Genomic DNA, 22,758 nt, shown 5'->3' with positions numbered 1-22,758 from the left:
AAGTATTCTCTTCTGAAGGGCTCTTTCTTGGCAACTGTATAGCCAAAGATGAGCTAATCATAAATCCAGTATCCCTGGGTCCTGTGCACATAACTGAGAGCTCTGCAAAGATCCAAATGATGGGGAATCTCCTTTTCCATGGTGAGATGGGGAGGTGGGTAGAAAGAATGTAGAGTGACCGAATGACCCATGTGAAATGGGGTGAAAACCTTTGGAAGTATCTAAGTCTTTGTTATGAAAACCAGCATATTTGGGAAGAAAGAAAAGCCAGTAGCTCACTAACACAAGAGGCCGAGGTGAAGGCTATCAGAAACATAATATATAGTCAACAGACACAATGGGCAGCTGTGCACTGGCTAGAACAGGGATCCCATCAGAAAAGTGAGTAATAAGTTAAGGTCCCACTGAGGTATTATGAGCATTGATGGAATAAACATATCGGTCAGCCCTTTAAGAAACCTCATGACAATTAAAGACTTAAAAAGTGTAGTTTGGTCAGGTAAGCAAAATAAAGTCTGACAAGTCCAAAATGTAACCTTTAATTGTATTCATTTAAACGCCTTCCCAGGCTAAAGAAAGAGCAGAGAGCAACACATATTAAAGACTCCTTTAATGGGAACGATCTCCTCCTTAGCGTACCAAAACACAAACCACGTTCAATGTCTAGAGTAAACACATTTAGCTGAGTGGCAATGTGCTGATGAGAAGACGTCCACCACCTCAGACAGTAAACTGAAAGAACTCAGGTGGTCCCACTCAACCTCAAAGCATGATTGGGAAGGTACTGGAGGCTGGAATGCAGGACCTGGCCCTCTGACTGCAAAAGGAAGTATGTTCTGGGAGGAACGGAAGGACACATGGACAAGCAAAGCAGATCTGCGTACCATAAACTCCAATGCGAGTCATGAAATTAAAATGATCTAAACACAATTCTGACAGAGCTTCATCAAAACCACTGGAATCAGGAATGGAAATGAACAAACAACGGAGAAGTCCCACTTCAGGTGTGGCAACATGCTACTCCCACAGCTCTCAACAACAGTAATTGAAGAGCGCAGAACAGTGTGCCTTTTCGAGTGCAAAAGAGGTCCAACCAGATCCTTTGATCCTCAGCATAAGCCTACAGCTTCATCGCTCTCTATCGCAGGGGATGCAAATCGAATCCACAGTTTATTGATGTACCACATTGTCCTTGAGGACCTGAACTTATCGGCCAAGAAGGAAGGTTGAGAACTCCTTCAGTGTCAGATGCATCTACCGAAGTTCAAACAGATAAATCGTACATCTCTACTCTGCTAGAAAGGAAGGTCCTGTGATTTTCAAGATGTCCAAACGTGCACCCCATCACAGGGTAGAAGCATCCGACATCACCCTTGTTGATTTCCGGCAGGGGTAAGAATGGGCTCCCACAATCTCTGACCACCACTGAAGATCCTTAGACTCCTGTCAGTTTGCACTTTAACTTCTCTATACAGAGGCACTACTGAAGGTCCTGCATGTGCCAACAAGTGTGGGTGCACACCAGGATGCAAGAGGTTTTAAGACAGAACAGTACGAGGACTGTTGGTGCCGGGAAAAATGCCCCACTCCCAAATGCTGCAAATTCTCTGGGGAGGCAAGAAAATCCACGAGAGATGTTGTGCCCTGATGAAGAGGAGGCACTCGTGAGGCTCCAGGTTAAAATTGAGCATGTTGATGAAAAACCCAAACCAAAGAGCGTTGATGCTGTGGAACTCGGATGGTCAGACACCAGCTGCAGGGATTCCAACTTCAGCAGCTCGACATAAAGGTAGCAGAATACACACATCGCCACCCTGTGGAGATGCAACGTCACCACTGACTTCCCTTAGACAAAAACTAGAAGTGCCGATTTAAAACCGAATGAGAGGACTGAAAACTGGTAGTGAGTGCAGCCTATCAGAAAATGCTCAGCAAGAATCGCACATGATTTGCAGCTAAAGTCGAGAGAACACATGGAACTGTGGGGGGAACTCCTTGAAAGACAGGTCGTAGGCTGGCATTGTGATTTCCTGCCAATTCCACAGACAGAAAAAACAAAGCCAACACTTCGAAACCCCCTATCAGATCTTCATGTGTTCCCTTGAGAAACTTGGGAGGGAGCTAAAGTGAGTTTGATGATGGGGAGGAAAGGGGGTTGAAAGTTGCTGCTTCACTCCTTGAGTCACCTTAACCTCTGCACCAGTGTAGGAACTGGTTGGGCTACTGAAATCACTGGAATGGCCAAAGCTGCCGAAATGGCTCTCTTGGAGTACCACACAACTTGTGGTACTGCATGTGAAACAGAGGTGGGGTAGGGCAGCCCAGGTAACAAGTCTCAGACCACCCCTGTCTGAAACTCTCAATGGCTGAATCGGAATTCTCACCAAATACAGGCGATCCATCAAATGGCACATCCATCAGGTTGGACTGAACATCTCCCGACAATCCAGTGGAATGCAACCAGTGTGCAAGGCCCAACTATACCGCCAACAAGTGCCAACGCTGCTGGCAGCTGGGGGATGTGCAGCAGCTCCACTCCTAGGGCCAGGGCCGACAAGACCTGAGCCAATGTGAGCATCTCGAATTTCTCCATTTTGAGGAAGTAGTTGAGGGCTTGAAAGTCTAGGATAGAACAAAGGTCCCTGTCCTTTTTCGGGACCAGAAAGTAGCGGGAATAGCAATCACGACCTACTTCTTGTGCCAGAACCCTCTCCATAGCTTCCTTGGCTGAGAGTCAGAACTTTCTCCTGGAGCAAAATTATTGATCACCCGGGAGAGGCTTGACCTGACCACTGTCTACCCGACTATTGCGGTCGGAGCGAACGTTCGCACAGAGGTTGTGGAACTTTTGCAGCTCAGTGCCTGGGATAGGGTTGGCACGGTTGAAAACCCCTTCCGTAGCCACAAAAGGGAGTAAAAAGCATACTGGGAACGAGGAGCAGCTGAGTGGCCCAAGGGCTTGGCCATAGCCCATTTGTCCTTAAAGCGGTCCAGCGTCTTGTCTGCCTTATCTCTGAAGAGACGGCTGCCATCAAAGGGCATGTCTGTGAGTTAGGCTGGACAGTCCCTGAAAAGCCAGATGTTTTTAGTCAGGCATGGCGTCAAAAAGCCACCACCATGGAAATCACTCTGCTCAGCAAGTCGGTTGCGTCTAAACCACATTGGATGGAATACTTTGATGCATCTCACCAATCTGATACTGCTTAGAAGAGGATTGTCTGGGCCTCCTCCAGGATCTGTGGCAGCACTTGTGCAACCATTTCCCACAGAGTGAGAATAACTGCCCCATAAGCATGCAGTGTCCACTGACTCCACTGCAAGGCTGGCAGAAGAAAACATTTTCTTGCCCAAAGTGTCCAGCCACTTGGATTCCCTGTCTTGGGGGGGTTGGGGGCAGGGAATGTGCCATGGGAAGTAGAGACTTGGATCACCACTCTCTGAGGTGGGGATGGTAGTGAGGAAGTTGAGGACACCAGTGGCAGGGCGGTGGCGGCGGGTGATCGTCTTGCTTGTTCACAGGTTCCCAGAAGGACGTCCGTAAGGGATTACTTAAATGGGAGCAAGGGTTCCAAAAAGGAAGCTCCCAGCTGTAGCACCTCCGTCAAGATGTTAATCTTGACCACTACTGTGGGTAACTGAAGGTCAAGGACCTCAGCTGCCTTGAGCACCACCATAGCATAAAATGCACCCTCCTCCGTAGCCATGATGGGAGGAGAAATAATGCCAGTATTGGGGGGGGGGATATCCAGTCCACTGGCCTCACTCAATTCCTCATACCCACATAACCACCATGCACAAACCGAAATATACAGCATATTCCTCTGTACAGAAGAAATAATTTGGACTATAGATATGTACCTATATAAGTGTATTGTTTTGTATAAACATGTATAATAATTATGTTTTTAAAATACAGATATTCGTTAGTTCTGCTTGACAAATGTACATATTAATGATAGTTAAATTATTCTAGGTTTTTAACATGTATATAAGTGACTGCATAAATAAGCAAATCCTTTATCGTAACTATTTATTTACAATTGCTTCACTATTGAATTACAAAAAAAACAAAATCTATATATGTATTACTTTTCTTCTAATTCAGCATATCCAATGCACTACCCTATATCTCAACCTATACCACTCTCAATATATCCTCTACTTCCACACTCTCATTCATCCCAAACCCCATACCACTACTATGAACCCCAAAATAACCCTCCCTAAACTCTTCCCTACTCTACCCCTCCTTGCATCATCTCATGCCTCTTTTACTATTCAGATCTACCAAACAAGCCCTTCTAAACCCTTCCTAGACTCTTCCCCCTCCACCTGCCTTTTAGGCATCCCAAGCTTCTTCCTACTGCTATGAGCTCCCAAAAAAAAATAATTTCTAAATCCTTCCCTCTTCTATTCCTCCACTATCCCTTCCAATCCAAAGAACAGACTAACATGTCCACCACTCAAATTAATTTCATATTTCATTATACAAATTCACCACTAATCCTTTATGCGTTCCGGAGTAGGTGTGCTACTTGCCAAATAAGCGCTTCAACACCTCATCAGGGTAGAAAGCGCTATATAAATGTAAACCTTTTTCCCTCTTCTATCCCTCCACTAGCCTTCTCAATCCAATTAACTGACTAACATATCCACCACTCAAATTACTTTCATATTTCACAATACTAATTCACCACTAATCCATTATGGGTTCCGGAGTAGCGTGCTACTTGCCAAAAAAAGTGATTCGAAACCTCGTCAAGGGTAGTAAGCACTATATAAATACAATTACTATACAATACCAGTTTATGTCTTGATCATACTGCTAGTATTCTAAAGGGTCCAGTTAACCCTCCCATTCTTCTCCCAATCCCGGCCTATTCAAATAAGGCTCAGGAGATGATATAGGGCAAATGGGTCCTGTCGGCGCCGGAAGCGGTGTCCGTCGACACGGTACCAGCTCTGTGTCGTCTGGGATCAGAATAGGGCTGGCGCAGAGAGCATCAGCATCTGGGAAGGTCGCAATGGTACAACCGGTGCTGGTCCGGATCCATGGCCGGAATGGGGAGGTTACGGAGAACATGGCCTAGGCTCCCCCGTCATGTTGGCTGATTGAGGCAATCAGCACGAGAGCCCCTGGTGCGGAACCCGATGGAGCCCCCTCTTACCCTGCGATGCCCGTAGGCATGCCGGAGGGTTCAGGCCTCTCAAAAATCAGGCAAATGGTCTCAAATTCTTAACTTTGAGCAGGGTCACTTCAGCTGCTGGAAAAGAGGGAGGCACGGGGCCGACCCAGACGCAGGTTACAGAGAACGAGGCCTTGAACACCTATGCTCCCCTGTCGCTTTGGCTAACGGATGGGAGAGGGCGAACCACACTTCAACTTCTTGTGCCACTTACCCAAGTGTACCGAGGATCATTAGAGGGATGGAGAGGGCTTGGGATTCCTGGAGCAGTTCCTGAACCTTCCCCTCGACCGGGACTGAGACCTCCGAGGAGTCGGGCATGGGGTTGCCAACCGGGCCAAAAGCAGCTTTAGGGACCGCTCCCTCCAAGTCTTGGGAGCCATGCCATGGCAATTGGAGCACAACTTGGAGTCGTGGTCAAGCTCCAGACACCACCAGCAAACCAAAGGCTACTACCTCACCAGCATGGCACGATGGCAGGCACTGCACGGTTTGAACCTTGAAGTCTTCCTAGAGTGACTTCCTACACACTTCGTACACATCAGAAACATGGGTTGACAGTAAGTCGAAAAATCATGTCAAAAAGTAACAGAGGGTAGCTCTCTTCATGGATTAGCGCTTGATTGGCGTGGAAAAAAAAGAACTGATGTCAGCACGCCGAGGTGGCGCCTATAAAGATGACGAGGACGTCACTTCCTGTGGACGACGCCACATGGAGCCGACTAATAGCACCTACTGGTGCGCATGGGTATTGTTCAAAGAAAAATCTTTTGGATCCAGTCGGATGCTTGGGAAATTCAAAGGTAAGGAATTTGTAGCTAGATGTCTATCAGATATGTTAAGTAATCAATAGGAGTGCTATATAAAATCCTCAACAAAAAAAATAAAAGACTGTCCAGTACCCAATGAACATTTTGTAAAAAGACTAATTTCATAAGTGGACAAGGTAGGCGTGGACCATTATAAACATCCCCTCTTTGCTGCTATAAAGGGCTGACTTTACACTTTTAACATGCAAGAGTGGCTCTTATTCATCACTGGCATTCTGGGGCTACAATTCAACAGACTGCAGCTCTGACAGCGTACTTTGCCAGGTAAAATGTTTGTCATTTCATCATAAATTTATGCAAGCCTATGCAAGTTAATATGATAACAGTACTGAACAAAGGTCAGGTTAAAGGACTGAGGGAAATCTGTCTTAACAGGCCCCCATGACAAGCTACCTGCAAGATGCCTTAAATTGGTAGTATACTGTACTAACTGGGATTATTAATATGAGTAGCAAGGTTCATAGAGTCCAAACCAGCTGCCAGAAAGATTTAAGATGTGTAGCCTTCTAGACACTGTACATTCTGGAAAGTGGCAGGAGACCAGCATGCATGACAACAGACCCAATTCAGAGTGAAGAATTAAATTTACCTGTCTCACACCTGAAATTGTCACCACGTGAATACAAACCAAAGTAGAAAGTAAATCCCCACGTTTAGTTTTGGAAAATATACCTCTTCTTTCTAAATTTGGCATACACGCAGCATACAGCAGAAGAATCAACTGAGAATTACACCATCACCCACAGACTAGCATACAATAAATGGAAAGCTCTCGCTACGTATATGGGTCAAAGCAGTAAAAAGTCGATAATGTTAAGCACATTTCTGCCTTATTATAAGATGGAATAAGATAGTTTGGGCATTCTGATAAAGGTATTGTCTTTAGGATCTGCACACATTTAGCTACATGAACTGGCACAAGGAAAGGGACGATGTTAAAAGTGACAAGGAACCCTACCAAGGTAGGAAGCGCCAAGAGGATCCCTGGCAGTCTGGAACAAAACTGGCTCATGAACAGAGGGTGTTGCTACATCAAGAGTTGTCCAGGATACACTGTGGGAGGATCCACAGGCTACACGGGTTATTTTCTGCCCTTCCAGGCCATGGACTAATGTGGGTTTTCGGTTGACCGTTGTGGTTCCATTTCCCTGTTGACCATGATCGTTGTCTCCCCAAGCATATACCTAGCAAGACACCAAAATCAATTACTTTAGCATTACTAAATAGAACATTTTCTAAAATTATTGTTAAACATATCGAACATGGTAATAATGTAAAATTAGACAGTAAAGTATATACCTTTACAGTGAACCTTAAGAAACAGAAGAACAAGTTACTTACCATAGGTAACTCTTTTCTGGTGGACACTCTAACTGCAGACTTGACCTTTGTAATATCCCCAGGCGTCAGACTAGATCTGGAAGACTTTTCAGCATACTCCCTGTGCCACAGCATGTGACTTTGTGGAGCTCTGCTTCATTCTTGTTCTGCCCAGGAAGTGACAGTTGGAGCCGCATATAAGCACCACTCATGCGCACTGACATCAGTTTCTTTCTTGACACTGTTCGCATTCTTGGATCCAGAGCGCAAAAACTAATTAACCTGTGCCAATATACAGATCTCTAATTTGTGCCCGCTTTAGATGGAAAAGAAGATATTCCACAGCACGGGAAGTTAGTAAGGAATCAACTGTTAGATAATGTATTCACCAGTAAGACAGTTACCTAAGGTAAGTAACTTGTTCTTCTGATAAATACTTCTAACTGCAGAGTCCTCACCTTTAAAATAGATACCGATCCAGGTGGTGGGTCTGTAGAATGACTCAGAACAAAACGTCCTGAAGAACCGAAAAGCCAAAATGCCCCTCCAGTCCGACCTAGCTGTCAAGGCAGTAGTGAAGTAAAATGTATTGTATTAATCAAAATATTACAAAACAATAAAAATATAAAATACCACAATCAGAGTGAATATCAAGTGATGGTTAAGAAATGGCAGTGGTGCTTGGTGAACAAGTGCACTGATGCCCAACGTGTGGCCTGACAAATATTCAGGGAAAGCACTCCATATGCCAACATAGTGGTAGCAGCCTAGTGGAATGGACCCTTAGCCCTTGTGGAGGCTACTTCTTAACCAGTGAAGGATCTTGATGCAGAGAACTACCCACATGAACAAAGTCCTTTTCTACACTGCCTTGCTGTTCTTTGACCCGCAGAAACTTGCAAAGAGCTGATTGTCTATCCAACGTTTCTTGGTATGGTAGATGTAAAAATGCATCACCCTTTTGGGTCCAAACGATGTAGTCTCTCCTCTTTCGGAGAGGTAGAGCAAAGAACATCGGAAATGCGATGGACTGTTTGACATGAAAGGGAGTCAAAACCTTTGTCAGAAAGGCCGCTCGCTCAGCACCAGCTTGTCATGAATGAAGATGGTGTAGGTCGGCTGGACTGAAAAAGCTTAAAGCTCACTCACGTATGAGCTGAAGTTATGACAAGAAAGACCATCTTTAGAGTCAGGAGGCGCAAAGGTCAGCTGTACATCGTCTCAAAAGGGCTGCATATGAGAAAAGTAAGGACCAAATTAAGATCCTACTGTGGCATCTCAATGGGTTTAGGAGGAAACATATGAAGTAAGCCTTTATGAAACCGGATCACAACTGGTTCAGTAAACCCGAAAAAGGCCAAAAGAGGTAACAAATAAACTTTAACAGTTCCCACTGCAAGTCCTTGTTGGGCCAAAGACAAAACAAACAACAATACATCTGACAGTTTGGTCTACAACTGGTCAGTACTATGGGTGCCACACCAAGCAACAAACCTGCCCCATTATGCAAGACTCATAGCATAGCTCAGAGTGATGCTTGAACGTCACTCAAGAAGCCCATGGATCTCATCCATGTGTGGACATAGCACATCACGTTAGTCCCCGACTGCTCTGTCTACATAGTCATTAGTGTCCAGCCCTGATCTTTTAACACATTTGGCTGCATCCTGAACAGTCTGAGACGGGCTGACACGGAATTCCTCCAAGACTGCTGACTACCATGTTCTTAACTGGGTGGGAGTACCTACCTGGCAAGCAGCTGGCACTGACTGACGGAAGGGCTAGGCTAGCCAGGTAAACTTCTGCTTCCCGAATGCTTCAATTCTCTTTAACGCCGACTGGAGAAGGGGGTCACAGGAAATTAGTTGGCATTAATCATGCTAGGAGAGTTGCCAACTGGGTGTGCAACAGTACCGTTTTAGGGAAAGAACATAGGCCCTTGGTACTTGGTTGGCTGGAACCGAGGGCACACTTAGTCAAAAGGGCATCAACATCAGGGAAAAAGTGGGGGGGTAACCATGCAAAAAAGGGCTCTTTCCTACAAGGCCCTACTAGTCATTCTACATCTCTTGCTTTCTCTCTGGGTACAGCTGACAATGTTAAACGTATTGGGCCTGCCACTGGTGGCTCTTGCTTACTGGGCTATTTCATGTTTTGATCTCCCTTGTTCATCTACGCCATGTGTCACACTCAGATCTAAAGACGATGCCTCGGCGGGCTCCCCCCAGAAGGCGATCAAGCAGGGTGCCGGGGAAGGCCTCTAAATTCGACAGCAAATTTGATTAACTGCTGGCAGGGATTGATTCCACCGGAGAACGGCTAGAGGGTAAGACCGACTCTACAGCGGTTGAACTGAGCCTTGTTGTGAAGATTCTAAGAAAATTCTGAGTGAGTGTCTGCCTTGGAGGTCCCAGTCCAAACCCTAACGCGTGAGATATTGAATATGGAACACTGAGCTGTTGGACTACCGGAGCAGGTGGAGCTTAGTTTCTCAGAAGACTGGCTAGAAGATGTTGTGATCCCAGAGGGCCTGTCAAAGTACTACAGGCTGGAACATGCACATAGAGTACCCAAACGGATGCCCAAACCGGGCCCCCTCTCCTCCTGCCCGGTGGTGGTCCACTTACTTAATTTCCACAATAGGGATTTCCTACTCCAGCAGCCACACAGCAACGGCCCTTTCATTGTAGAGAATGCTTGGGTTTCTATCTATTCTGACTCTACCCTCCAGGTCCAAACACAGAGGGCTTTGTTTATCGCTGTGGGGAAGACATTTCATGAGTTGAGCTTACCCTATTCTTTGCTATTCCCAGCCCACCTGAGAATACAAGCATAGTACAAGTCACATTTTTGCTGCGGCATGGGACTGGCTGGAAAAAGTATCTGATGAATCATGTAGGCCAAATGGTATACTCCTAGCAGAGTATCAAAATGCCTAGGGAACTTCATCTTGTCCCACACAAAGGCCAGAACTCATTGAGACCGCCCAAGCCACACACGTCAGGATCCCACTGCATAACACCTGACCCCAGTCATGGATCAGCACACCTGGTAGTACTCAGCCGATTACTTTATATCTCAGACTGCCTACTCTGCTCAGTCTCTATACAGACAAGCGGAGGAGGGTAGGCCGAGAGCTTTCCACGCACCAGAAATAAGTGAGTACATTTCTACGAGGCCCTTATAGTTTTTACGTTATGCTTGGCTCCCTAATAAACACTTTAATACTTAATGATTTTTTGACCCCATTTTTTCTGGTCAGCAGCAGTACGTTGACCTCTGCATCGACCAATGGGATATTGATGATTATAGCATAGGATAGGGCTCCTTTATGAGATTCATAGGAGTCACACAACTTTCCATAGTATCCCACCAGCATGCATGTGATTTGGGTATCTAAGTGTTGTTGCATTGTGTGTGCTTTTCTTTATTGCTCTGAAGCGCTGCATTAGTGATGACAGCCTTGATTACACACAGCTTTGGGGCAACCATGAATACTTCCCACAGCATGTACATGTCTACAGGTATAGACATTTGTCACTGGCATTTCCAGGAATCCATTGACATATCATTTGAGGTATGCGGTTTTCTAATTCTTTTTGTTTATTTATCATGTTTTCTTTAGGTGGATGATTGTAACCTAGCTCCTTTAAGTCCAGGTATTTTTACTACTGTGGAATACCTGCAACACATCATAAGTGTGGGGTAGGCTTATCATCCACCTTTGTTCTGGTCCTGACGAAGTGTAGTGGATCCGATAGGGACTAAAAAGGCATGAAACATGGAGATCAAATCACATTTTTTCGCGCTCATAGGGAACATTATGCCCCACCAGTATCTTTAACCATTTTTTGGTGCTTTTAATCTTGTCAGAAAAGCATCACATTAAATCAGTTTTATGGCTTCTCCTAGTCAGATTTATTCTTTATATTTCCTACCTTTGCCTACCCCACACACCCATTACACCCTCACACATACACCTTTTCATCATAGGGCAAAACAAAAAAAAAGATCTCTGCCAAAGTGACCCTCTGTGGGGCCCGTAGGGCACAGCAGCACCGGCTCCATGAGGAGCAATGCCCAATAATGAAGCATGACATCCCTAGGGGTGTGTGAAGGCAACAAGAAATATTCTGTAGGATTCCCCTTCATGCTCATTGAGCTATCACCTTCGTGGTTGACATTACAATTGCCCTCGGAGCCTGGGTAATGGACCTTTATCAGCTCCCAGCCCCGCCTTTTCGTTTTGTGGTAAACTGATACACCCTGATCATACAGGGTTCCTCCCTACCCGTAGCACCTTGCCTTATATACACCAGTTGATTTATATACTGGACATGCAAGAGCGCCTCCCACCGGATTTGCTAGTATATCCGTCGACATCAGGAAGGCGTTTGATTTTCATCATCTGGGAGTTTTTATACGCCACTTTACTATCGATGGTGTAGGAAGCCAGGAACTGACGGAGTACCCCACACTTTTTGCCTGGTATTTGATGCACCTTTGACTGAAGCGTACTGGGTTCCTGCTAACCAGGTCCCCAGTACCAGTGTTCTTTGCCCAAATATGTACAATTGTTAACCCTATTGGCAAAACCTTTAGCACCCTCTGTAAGTCTCTAGTAAATAGTACCCCTGTGGTTCTAAAAACTGTCCCTAAGGGAAGCAGAACGAATTATGCCACCCATAAAGCAGCCCTCACCAAGCATATGCAAGAATGCCATTGCAGCCTGCGTGTCTTGGTGCAGACAAAAGTGAAAACACGACATGTCACATACCCCTGTGTGAGCTGTCCCCTACCACTGCATGCCATTTGTAAGACACCTACAGCAGGCCAAACCCCCCCCTAAGGCAGGGTGCTGAATAATACATGTGAGGACATACCTGCATGCGCAGATACGCCCCTGTGCTGATCAGTCCTATTACTGCCAGTACAAGTGACCAGGGAAGCCATTTTAAAACATTTGCTGGACACTGGTGAAAACAAGTTCCCCCGCTGCATGATTGCTTTACTGAAAATAGGTATGTTTGGTATCAAACATCTCGTATTGGTAAACCCACACTGATGACAGGGTTGGATTTACCAATACATGTACCCAGGGGGCACCTCAGAGGTGCCCCTGAAAACCTACCGGCCTCTGGTGCGCTTCCTGACTGGTTTCTGCCAGCCTGCAACCTGAGACACTGTTCTGACCACCAGGGTGAGAGCCTTTCCTCTCAAGAGACCCAGAACAAACGTCTGTCCAGTAAGGGGGTGTTACACTCCCTTCCATTGGATGGCCTGCTGATTAGTCTCCTTGGGCCGGCGAGCTTCAACGAAGCTGCCGCCTTTGGAATACGCATTTGGCTCCCCTCACAGGAAAGGAAGCCACCTCCCCTGTCGAGAGCCCCCCTGGGCAGGTGGGAAAATTAGCTAGTCAGATAGGAATGTCATCTCTAGGATAGTACAACCCCTACGGTGGTCTACTTTGAGGTGGACACCATTTTCAGAAGTTGCTATCTTTGTAATGACATAAGTTAGGAATTCTGGGACAGGGTTATGCCCACTTTCCACAGGAAATGGTCATTTAGGGGGCGCAGTTACCCCAAGGGTCAGTAGCCCATTTGCTACTACATTACACTCCCCTAATGCCCCTAAATTCAGTATTTAGAGGAGTCCCTGGCAAAGAGAAGCAGATCCTGACGACCTACAAAGAAGAAGGACACAAAGAGCCGCAGAAGACTGAAGAGAGCACCTGACTTGGCCCCAGCCCTGCTTTCTTGTCTGACATTCTCTGTCCAACCTGCGCCAAAGACGACTCATCCTGCAGCTGTGTGCCTCCAAAACCTGGGAGGACAGCCTGCCTTCAATAAAGACCAAGAAGTCCTGAAGAACTGCGGAACTGTTCTCTGCTTCCTGCATAAACTCCAAAAGAAATGACTCTGACGCCTTCGGAAGCACCAAAATCTGACACCCAAAGTTACCACTGCACTCGTCGCCTCCGGCCCTAGTTGAAGTGGGCCACCGGTGCTAACAAAGTTCCCCAGCCCTACAGAGCTCGAGTCTATTGTGGTTTCACCCCTCATGGACTCTCCGACGGTGCCTGCGGCCTCTGCACACAAGCCCCCTTCGACAGGGACTGCTCCAGGTAACAGAAACCAGACACCTAAAAATGCCTCTGCATCCGTTGGCCCCGGACCATGGAGAAGAGTACCCCAGGTGTTCCTACTTCCCCGAGCATCGCAAGCATTGAACCCCAAGTTGGCTCACCCCGACTGGCTTACTAGGCAGAGCCTGCATCCTCTTTTTACAGCGACCGATCCCTATTGAAAATTACTGGACTACCAACGCTATTTTGCACCCTGCACCTGGCCACTCGTGGTGTACTGTTAGTGCTGCCTTTGCCCTTGCCCACCACTCATCTTAACTCCTATAAATTGACTACTGTATCTGTTGGCAGAATTTGTTCTTCTTTCTAAAGGATAAAATTGCAAAACTCAGTGTCCACTTTTTGAACTGAAAAAAAATTATATTAAAAAAGGAGTAACCTAAACAATTTTTCTCTAATGCCTAAAATATATAAAGATACTTGCTATTTTTATAAATTGATGTGGACCTCCTTCTTGAGTTGTGTTGTCATTTATTAATCTTTGTGTGTATTTGCAAATGTCGTGCACACCTCTGTCTTAAGACTGAGGCTGCTCGACCACACTACCCCCTAATAGAGCCCTTTGGGATTGTACAGCAAGCCCCTGTCTACTCATAAGGGAAGCCATGGACTCTTTACACAGTATATTAACTTATTGATATATCCCATAAAGAGCCAGCATCCTACAGATGGTGTTTGGTCTTCCATTCATTAAATGGACCAGGTTGTTGGATACATTACACCAGGGGCACGTGTCAGATGGGACAGGAAACCAGAGGCAGGGATGCCCCCTGTCCTCCTTGTTTGATTGTCCCTTTATTTCATTAAATGCAGACATGGTATTTTATATGTGCAGTGAGACTACTGACTTGGAAGGGGCGATGGCAGCCCTGTCGAAGCACGGAGACATGTTGGGTCTGGATGTTAATCGGCACAAGTCCTGTGCCTACTCTCTGCGGTCTAACACTGGAGAATCACAGGCTTTTACAGCCGCTCCGGCAGTGCGATGGGAAGAGGCTTCTACTCGCCATCTGGGGGGTAGCCATATATAGGTCTGCGGAGTTGCGCTTCGAAGGTAACTTTGCTTGGGCTATTTCTGCTCTGCCACGATCAGTCACATTTTCGAGTGCCCTCCCTATATCAGTCAGTGGCCATATAGCTTTCTGTAAGATGGTGATTTTGCCACAGCTCCTTTACTTGTTTGCAGCCCTGCCGCTGGAACTTCCTAGAGCCCTTTCAAGGGAATTGGATAGCATTCTTACACTGCGCTGGGTGGCCTTACGGAAATTTGGGCTCCCAGAGGATGAGGGAGAAATGGCTGCTCCGAACTTGGCTCAGTTGTGATCACTTACCTGGAATGCTATAGGTCACAGGAAGCTTGGGCTGCCTTCCCAGGCTCTTTTGACCCGGATCATGCTGAAACCTACCCCTACTGCAGTACATGGCTAGAATGCATTAGTTATCACAGCAAGGTAAGTTTGGGTGAAGGCACTGCAGAGGAGACACACCAGAGCCCCATACACCTGCAAACTTCTCTTGCCGATACAGAGGACGCACACCAGGGCCCCATACACCTGCAAACTCCTCTTGCAGATCACTCAGAACTGGCAGTATCTGGGGGGCAGGGTTGGTCTGCAGGTGTGGACTAAGGTATGGTTTTCTATAATGGGTGATTTGTTCATGGGAGTTAAGCTAGTTCCTTTCTGGATCTGAGAGTGACATATGATGTCCCGATTGGATACTTCTACTTCATGGGGCCCTGCCGGGGTTGATTTGTGCATAGAGGGGGTTGGGATCCGCACAATCACTTAGCACGAATGCCTTTGCTATCTATTCCTTAAACGGGGAGGACGAGGGCTATTACGCTTTTCTATAAGGCCTTGCTAAAGGGGGGGGCACCTGTGGATCTGTCTCAGTTGCACCAGTGCAAGATGGTAGCCTGGGGCAATTATTTGTTGACTAACTGGAAGAAACATTGGCCTACACCACCAAGATATCCTGTAACACTTGGTTGAAATTGATCTGGTTCTACTTCTTGCACCAGGCATACCTCACCCCTCTTTGCATCTATGCCATGTTCCCTAGGGCTTCATCGATTTGCCCTTGATACTGCGCAAAGGACGTGGGTTTGTATCATATGGTTTGGGCCTGCCCAAAACTGGCTCCCCTTTCCTGCATGTTAACGACCAAGCCACGAACAGGCCATTTGAATCAAGGCCGGACGTCGCAACAGAAACCGGCCCTGGCAAACTGATCGGCCAGCCCCCTGGGTGAATGGGGGGGGGGGGGGGGGGGGGGTGATAGGGGGTGCAGCCGAGATGTTTGCAAGGGCCGATTTCTGCCAATTATGCACGGGTGGACGATATTTCAGGCCCCTGGTAACAAACACGGCCCCAGGGGCCCAAAACCAGCCCCCACCCTGGCGGCCGTCCAGCCTTGCTTAGAATGTTCCCCTGCAACTGTGCCTGCTAGGCTTTCACAACCATAGAGCTGCCTGCAGAGTGACAGACCAGTTTACAGACATGGCACTTATTCTTGCCCGTCGGCATTCGGCAATATGCTGGAAATCTACCAGAAGCCCTGACTTGTATGGATGGTGGAAGGAGGTGACCAAGAGGGCAGACTGTGAGAAGGAGGTGATTTGGAGGCAGGAGGCTAGAGAGGTGCGCAGGGTCCCCTTTGAGAGGCTCACTGTGGCACACTTGCCGGATCCTGGCACATCACATTTGCTGGCTAGTCACACTTATGTTGCCTGAGCTGGTGGGGGCCTGTGCACGTTTGATGCGTTAGAAGTGGAATTGACACGCATTTACAAAGTTTTCTTTTGTTATTATGCCTCTGGTTCTTCACCGCTCCAGCAAAATCATATGGTGTACTGCTGAGCCAGCTTTACTCCAAATATGTAACTCCCGATATTACTTTATTAGCTTATGTATCGGTAGAGATCTCCTTTGCCGCACACATCTGCTTTATCTAAGACTATACTGTTTCTTGAATATTGCAATTAAAACATAAAAAAAAAATATACTGAATGCAACAGTTATTTCTTCTATAAACTGAAATAAGTCACTCACTGGCGGTATGGGATGAAGAGTTTACTACTCCCCATCCTGACTGAGGTAATATTTTTTACAACGAATTGGGAGTTAATTGCACTAATTTGCAGACTGGTTCTTTCCTATTAAGATAGGGTTGGGAGTAGCAAAGATTTCAAGATTATAAACATTTGCTTAGAAGAATTTGGCAAGTTCAACACTAACGCACAAGTTACTACTTGTGTAACGATATAACTGTAAGAGACATTAGTTAGTGATAGATTCCTTACCTTAGAATATCCCCAGGCGTCAGACTGGATCTGGAAAGTTTTGCTAGCAGTACCCCTGTGTGTCAGTAGGTGGCGTCGTGCGGCTCCACGTCCGTCGCTGGCGTCGTAAGTGCCGAGATGGCGTCACGGAGACTACTTGGGGGCCAGCCATGCATGCTGACGTCAGTTCTGTACACGACTTTCCGCGACAGGAATGCAGAGCCATGCAAGAAACTGACCACTGGTACCAAGAAACTAGGTCCCTAAAAGGGATGACCTTAACCCTAGAAATCATTTCGCAGAATGGGGAGGATGGGTGGGGCGGTAAGGAATCTATCACTAACTAATGTCTCTTACAGATATATTGTTACACAAGTAGTATTTTTGTAGTTTAGAGAAGAAAGCAGCTAGGTTATACGTGAGTGCACAGCCTAGACCTGTCACCATGCAGTAGTGCTAGTATTGCCCACCTCAAATGGCCAGCTGCTTAAGTGACCACAAATGCAACATATTTTAAAGAGATATGAGAGGCAACACAAAAGAAAAGTATATAGTAATAGTACAATTCAAGAACAAATGTTCGATCCACACGAAGAATTTGCAGTATTCAGATGTTCTTTATTCCAAGACGTGGTGCAACCATATTCACAGCCAACGCGTTTCGCCCAAACATGGGCTTTTTCAAGGCACGTAAATGTAAACGTAGATGCACGAAAATGTGTTCCACAGGTACTGTATCATACAGTGTAGGTAGAGTCAAAATGAAGAGTAACACGCAAACACTCGTAAATCATAAAGGGAAGTACGTCAGGGATGAAAGTTCTCAAGAAGTCCTGGTAATGTTAGGATTGGAGTATTGTATTCCAAAGGTGTACCGAAGGGTGGTCAGTAACGCCGTGCTCGCCGTCGTGTCTGAACGGTTCAGACACGAGTGTTTGCGTGTTACTCTTCATTTTGACTCTACCTACACTGTATGATCCAGTACCTGTGGAACACATTTTCGTGCATCTACGTTTAAATTTCCGTGCCTTGAAAAAGCCCATGTTTGGGCGAAACGCGTTGGCTGTGAATATGGTTGCACCACGTCTTGGAATAAAGAACATCTGAATACTGCAAATTCTTCGTGTGGATCGAACATTTGTTCTTGAATTGCACTATTACTATATACTTTTCTTTTGTGTTGCCTCTCATATCTCTTTAAAATATGTTACACAAGTAGTAACTTGTGCATCTGAAAGAGACACGTTAGTGATAGAATCCTTACCTTAGAATAGATACCCCAGCAATACCAACCCCGGTGGTGGGTCTGCGAATAGATTACACCAGAAAGTCACGGAGAACAGAACGGCCAAAGAAGCCTTCACTCCGGACTTGACTGCCAAGGCAGTAATGCTTGGTAAACGTGTGCAGCGTGGCCCACGTAGCTGCCTGACAAATATCCTGCAAGGGAACGCCGCGTCCCAAGGCAGTAGTGGCTGCCTTTGCCCTGGCAGAATGGGCACGCAGCCCCACAGGAGGGTCCTTCTTAGCCAACGAGTAACACGCTTTGATGAACAAAACGACCCAACGAGAGATGGTTTCATTTGTGCAAGGCCCGACTTTATTTGGCGCCCACGTAGCCAACAAAGAGGTGGTCACCCACCCGGAACTGTTTTGTGCGCTTCAGATAGAACGAGAGCGCACCTTTTGGGTCCAGACGGTGAAGCCTCTCTTCCTCTTTTGAAGGAGGCGGAAAGAAGGTGGGCAAAGTGATGGTCTGCCCAATGTGGAAGGGCGTGACAACCTTTGGCAAGAAAGGACGTGTCCTTAAAAGCACCTTGTCCGGATGAACAGAAAGGGAAGGAGGTTTAGAAGAAAGAGCCTGGAGCTTACTCACTCTTCTGGCAGCGGTGAAAGCTACCAGGAAAGCAGTCTTTAGAGTGAGAAGACGTAAAGGACAGTTATGAAGGGGCTCAAAAGGAGCGGACATCGGATAGGTCAAGACAAGATTTAAGTCCCATTGAGGCATTATGAAAGGCACTGGAGGAAACGTGTGTGTAATGCCTTTCAGGAAACGGTTAACAACCGGGGACTTAAAGAGAGAAGGCTGATCTGGAAGCCTTAGAAAGGCGGAGATGGCCGAAAGATAACCTTTGATAGTGCCCAGAGCAGAGCCCTGCTGGGCCAAGGATAGTAGGAACAGAAGGACCTCAGAAAGAGGGGATCCACAGACTTTGCTGTGCACCATGCCACAAACTCGTTCCACCGGCAGGCGTATACCATCTTAGTGGAGGGATGCCTGGCTGCCAGAATGGCATCACAGACTTTGGGAGGAAGATCGAAGCTGTTAACTGTCGCCGCTCAATCCCCACGCATGGAGGTGGAGGCTGGACAGGTTCGGGTGGAGGACCGTCCCCTGCTGCCGTGACAGAAGATCCTCCCAAAGAGGCAGTCGGATCGGGGGAATCGATTGCCATGCTGAGTAGCTCGGGATACCAGTACCTTCGTGCCCAATCCGGAGCCACAAGGATGACTTGGGCCCGGTCGCACCGAATCTTCTTCAGCACTCTGGGCAGAAGAGGTATAGGCAGAAAGGCGTACAACAGACCGCAACTCCACTCGGGAGGAAAAGCATCGCCGAGCGAGTGCTGCCTTGGAAATTCCAATGCGCCTAACTGATGACATTGCGCATTCTCTTCGGTGGCGAATAGATCTAACCAAGGCTCTCCCCAATGCTGAAAGAGACCTTGCGCCACGTTCGAGTGCTGACGCCATTCGTGATCCATCAAGCACCGGCGGCTGAGTTTGTCCGCCCTGGTGTTCAGCGAACCTGCCAGGTGTTGAACCACCAAGGTAATGCCTTGATGTTCCAGCCATTTCCAGAGGCGCAGAGCCTCCTGACATAGGGTCCACGACCCCACCCCGCCGTGTTTGTTGCAATACCACATGGCGGTGGTGTTGTCCGTAAACACCTGCACTACACTTCCCCAGACAGAGGGAAGGAATGCCTTCAGTGTAAGACGGACCGCCCGAAGCTCCAAAAGGTTGATATGGAGCCGGGACTCCGCCAGAGACCAGAGGCCTCTGATCTCTGCCTCTACCAAGTGGCCACCCCATTCCAGGAAGGACGCATCAGTCACCACTGTATGCTCTGGTTGGGGAAGGGAGAGGGATCTGCCATTGACCCAATCGCGATTCGTGAGCCACCACTGCAATTGTCGTGCAGTGCCCTCCGAGATCTGGACATGATCGGACAGGTTGCCCTGATGCTGTGCCCACTGGAACTTTAGTTCCCACTGCAGAGCCCGCAATGCCATCTGGGATGTTGCACTTGCAGGATGCAGGAGGCCATCAGGCCCAGGAGCCGGAGGGTCATCCTGACTGAAACCCGGGATAGAGGCAGAAAGATCGGAATCATAGCCTGAATATCCCAGACTCGCTGCTCGGGAGGATAAACCCGAAAAAGCGTTGAATCCAGAACCGCTCCGATGAAGGGGAGCTTCTGAGAGGGACTCAGGTGCAACTTCGGCATGTTGATGGAGAACCCCAGCAAATGCAGGAGGTCGGCCGTAGTCTGAATGTGGTTGATGACTGTCTGGGGCGAGCCCGCCTTCAGCAACCAGTCATCGAGGTAAGGGAAGACTGACACCCCTGACCTGCGTAGATGAGCTGCGACCACCGCCATCACTTTCATGAACACCAGGGGGGTGCTGGTAAGGACAAAGGGGAGCACGGCAAAATGAAAATGCTCCTGGCCTGCCGTGAACCGCAGGTAACGCCGGTGGGCCGGCAAGACAGGAGTGTGAAAATACAAGTCCAGCGCTACCATCCAGTCTCCAGGGCAGCCAAAACCTGTGCCAGAGTCAACATCTTGAACTTCTCCTTCCGGAGGAAGCGATTGACTTTCCTGAGGTCAAACATGGGGCACAGGCCCCCTTTGTCCTTCTTGGGGACCACAAAGTAATGGGAATAACAACCACGCCCTACTTCTGGCCCAGGAACGTGCTCAATGGCCCCCTTGGCCAGATGGGAAGTGAGTTCCTGTTGAAGTGCAAAGTGATCCCCCGACATGCGGTGGAACTGAGGTGGCATGGTTGGGGGGGTAGACTCGAAGGGGAGGGAGTAACCCCTCCGGACGATTTGCAGCACCCACCTATCTGAAGTGACACAACGCCAGTGGGAGAGGTGATGTTGGATCCTGCCGCCCACTGGTGTGGGGTGCACCTCAAAGCTCGGAAGGCTTTGAGGCGGATGCTGCGGGAGCGGAGGTGGACTGACAACGCAAGCTAGCCCCCTGTGCTGCCATGGCGGCCTCCGTGCCAACGGCCACGCTGAGTTTGGGTCTGCGCAGGCTTCTGGCTGAACGAGCGTGGCCATGAAAGGAACGGGCATGTGGTGCAGAGACCCAAGGACTTGGCCATAGCCCACGAGTCCTTGAAACACTCCAGTGCACTGTCTACCTTATCGCCAAACAGGCGAGTACCATCAAAAGGTATGTCCATGAGGAAACTCTGGATGTCCCCCGAAAACCCAGGGCCACTGTTGTGGAGATCGCTCTCCCTAAAGAATCCGCGGTGTCCAGCCCACACCGAATGGCGAACTTTGCGGCGTCCTTCCCCTCCGCAACAGCTTGGGAAAGTATAGTCCGAACCTCTTCCGGGCACTGGGGCAGTGTCTGCTCCACTGTGTCTCACACAGCATGAGAGTAGCGTCCCAAGAGGCATGCGGTGTTGACTGACCGCAGGCCCAAGCTGGCAGAGGAAAATAAGTTCTTGCCAAACTGCTCCAGCTTTCTCACTTCCTTATCCGGCGGGGCGGTAGGGAACACACTTTGGGAAGTGGAGGCCTGAATGACCAGGCTCTCCGGAGTCGGATGATTTGTCGAAAAGGCCGGGTCACCCTGTGCTGGGCGATGACGCCTGGCCACGTTCTTATCCACAGGAACCCCTGTAGCTGGCCTAGACCAGGTGCTCAGCAAAACATCCGTCAAGGCCTCATTAAAAGGAAGCAGAGGTTTCACAGAACTTGACGCCGGCTGAAGCAGTTCAGTAAGGAGGTTCGTCTTTGGAGTGACAGTAGGCAGGTCAAGGGACTCAGCTGCTCTACGGAGCAACCACAGTATATGGGGCGCCCTCCTCCATGGCAGCGGGAGGAGACATAAACCAGGCTCAGAGGAGAGGTCAAGGCCACCTGCATCCTCCGAGTCCTCCGCCCACTCATGTTCAGACACACACTGCCTTGCAAGAGGGTCCTCTGACCCCTCCCAGTCATCCCCCTCCTCCATGGCCCGAGGCACAAGCGGCAGGGGAGGCACTGGGGAAAACCAAGGCTCCAACGCCGGCTTCATGTCCCAATTAGGGTCCCAAGCCGGAGCAAAATTGCCCGGAAACTCTGGCAAGGGCGTAGGTGGAACGAATAGAACCCATGGCGGCACTGGAAAAGGAACCGTAGGGGGCGCCGGGGCCGGAGTCGACGGCGGAGGACCTTGCTGTGCCATGGCCGGAGCCTTCGGCGGCGAAGCCAGTGGTAAGCAAGGGCCCTCAATAGGGACCGCGGGGCCCGAAGGCACGCCGGTGGGAGCCCTAGGCCTGAAAAGGCGGTCCATGGCGGCAAGAAACTCTTGCACCTAGGCTGGAGTTGCCGACGGACCCGGATAGGGCGGGTAGGCCGCAGGTCTTTTAGGCTCCAACGGAGCCGCAGGGGAAGGACCCCTGGCCCCCTTGTCCGCGTCCGGAGACCGACGGGGGGATGTCGGCGAGCGAACACTCTTCTTCGACTTTTTCTTGTGACGTCTCTTACCAGATTCCGAGGGTGAAGACTTCGACCCAGAGGAGCGATGACGATGGCTCCGCGGTTCGTACCTCGAGCGACCCCTGGATCTCGAACGGCACGGAGACGACTGCCTGGCCTCCAGCAGCTTTCGGGATCGCTCCCGCAAAGCCATCGGTGCCATGGCCAGACAGTCAGAACATGACCAGAAGTCATGGTCGCGCTCCAGACAGTAAAAACAGA

The 22,758-nt window shown here is 48.5% G+C and overlaps 1 protein-coding gene across 1 annotated transcript in view; it reads right to left on the bottom strand.

Annotated features, from left to right (window-relative positions):
* Positions 1 to 22,758, bottom strand: part of LOC146805589 (E3 ubiquitin-protein ligase HERC2-like) — a 1,563,844-nt gene that overhangs the window by 641,841 nt on the left and 899,245 nt on the right. The window contains 1 exon segment of the mRNA XM_085622871.1: positions 6,975 to 7,200. Within this exon segment, the coding sequence (XP_085478997.1) occupies positions 6,975 to 7,200 (226 nt within the window).

The sequence above is a fragment of the Triturus cristatus genome, chromosome 8 (assembly GCF_964204655.1).
Source record: "Triturus cristatus chromosome 8, aTriCri1.1, whole genome shotgun sequence".
Taxonomy (NCBI): Eukaryota; Metazoa; Chordata; class Amphibia; order Caudata; family Salamandridae; genus Triturus; species Triturus cristatus.
This window is presented reverse-complemented; position numbering and strand designations above follow the sequence as displayed.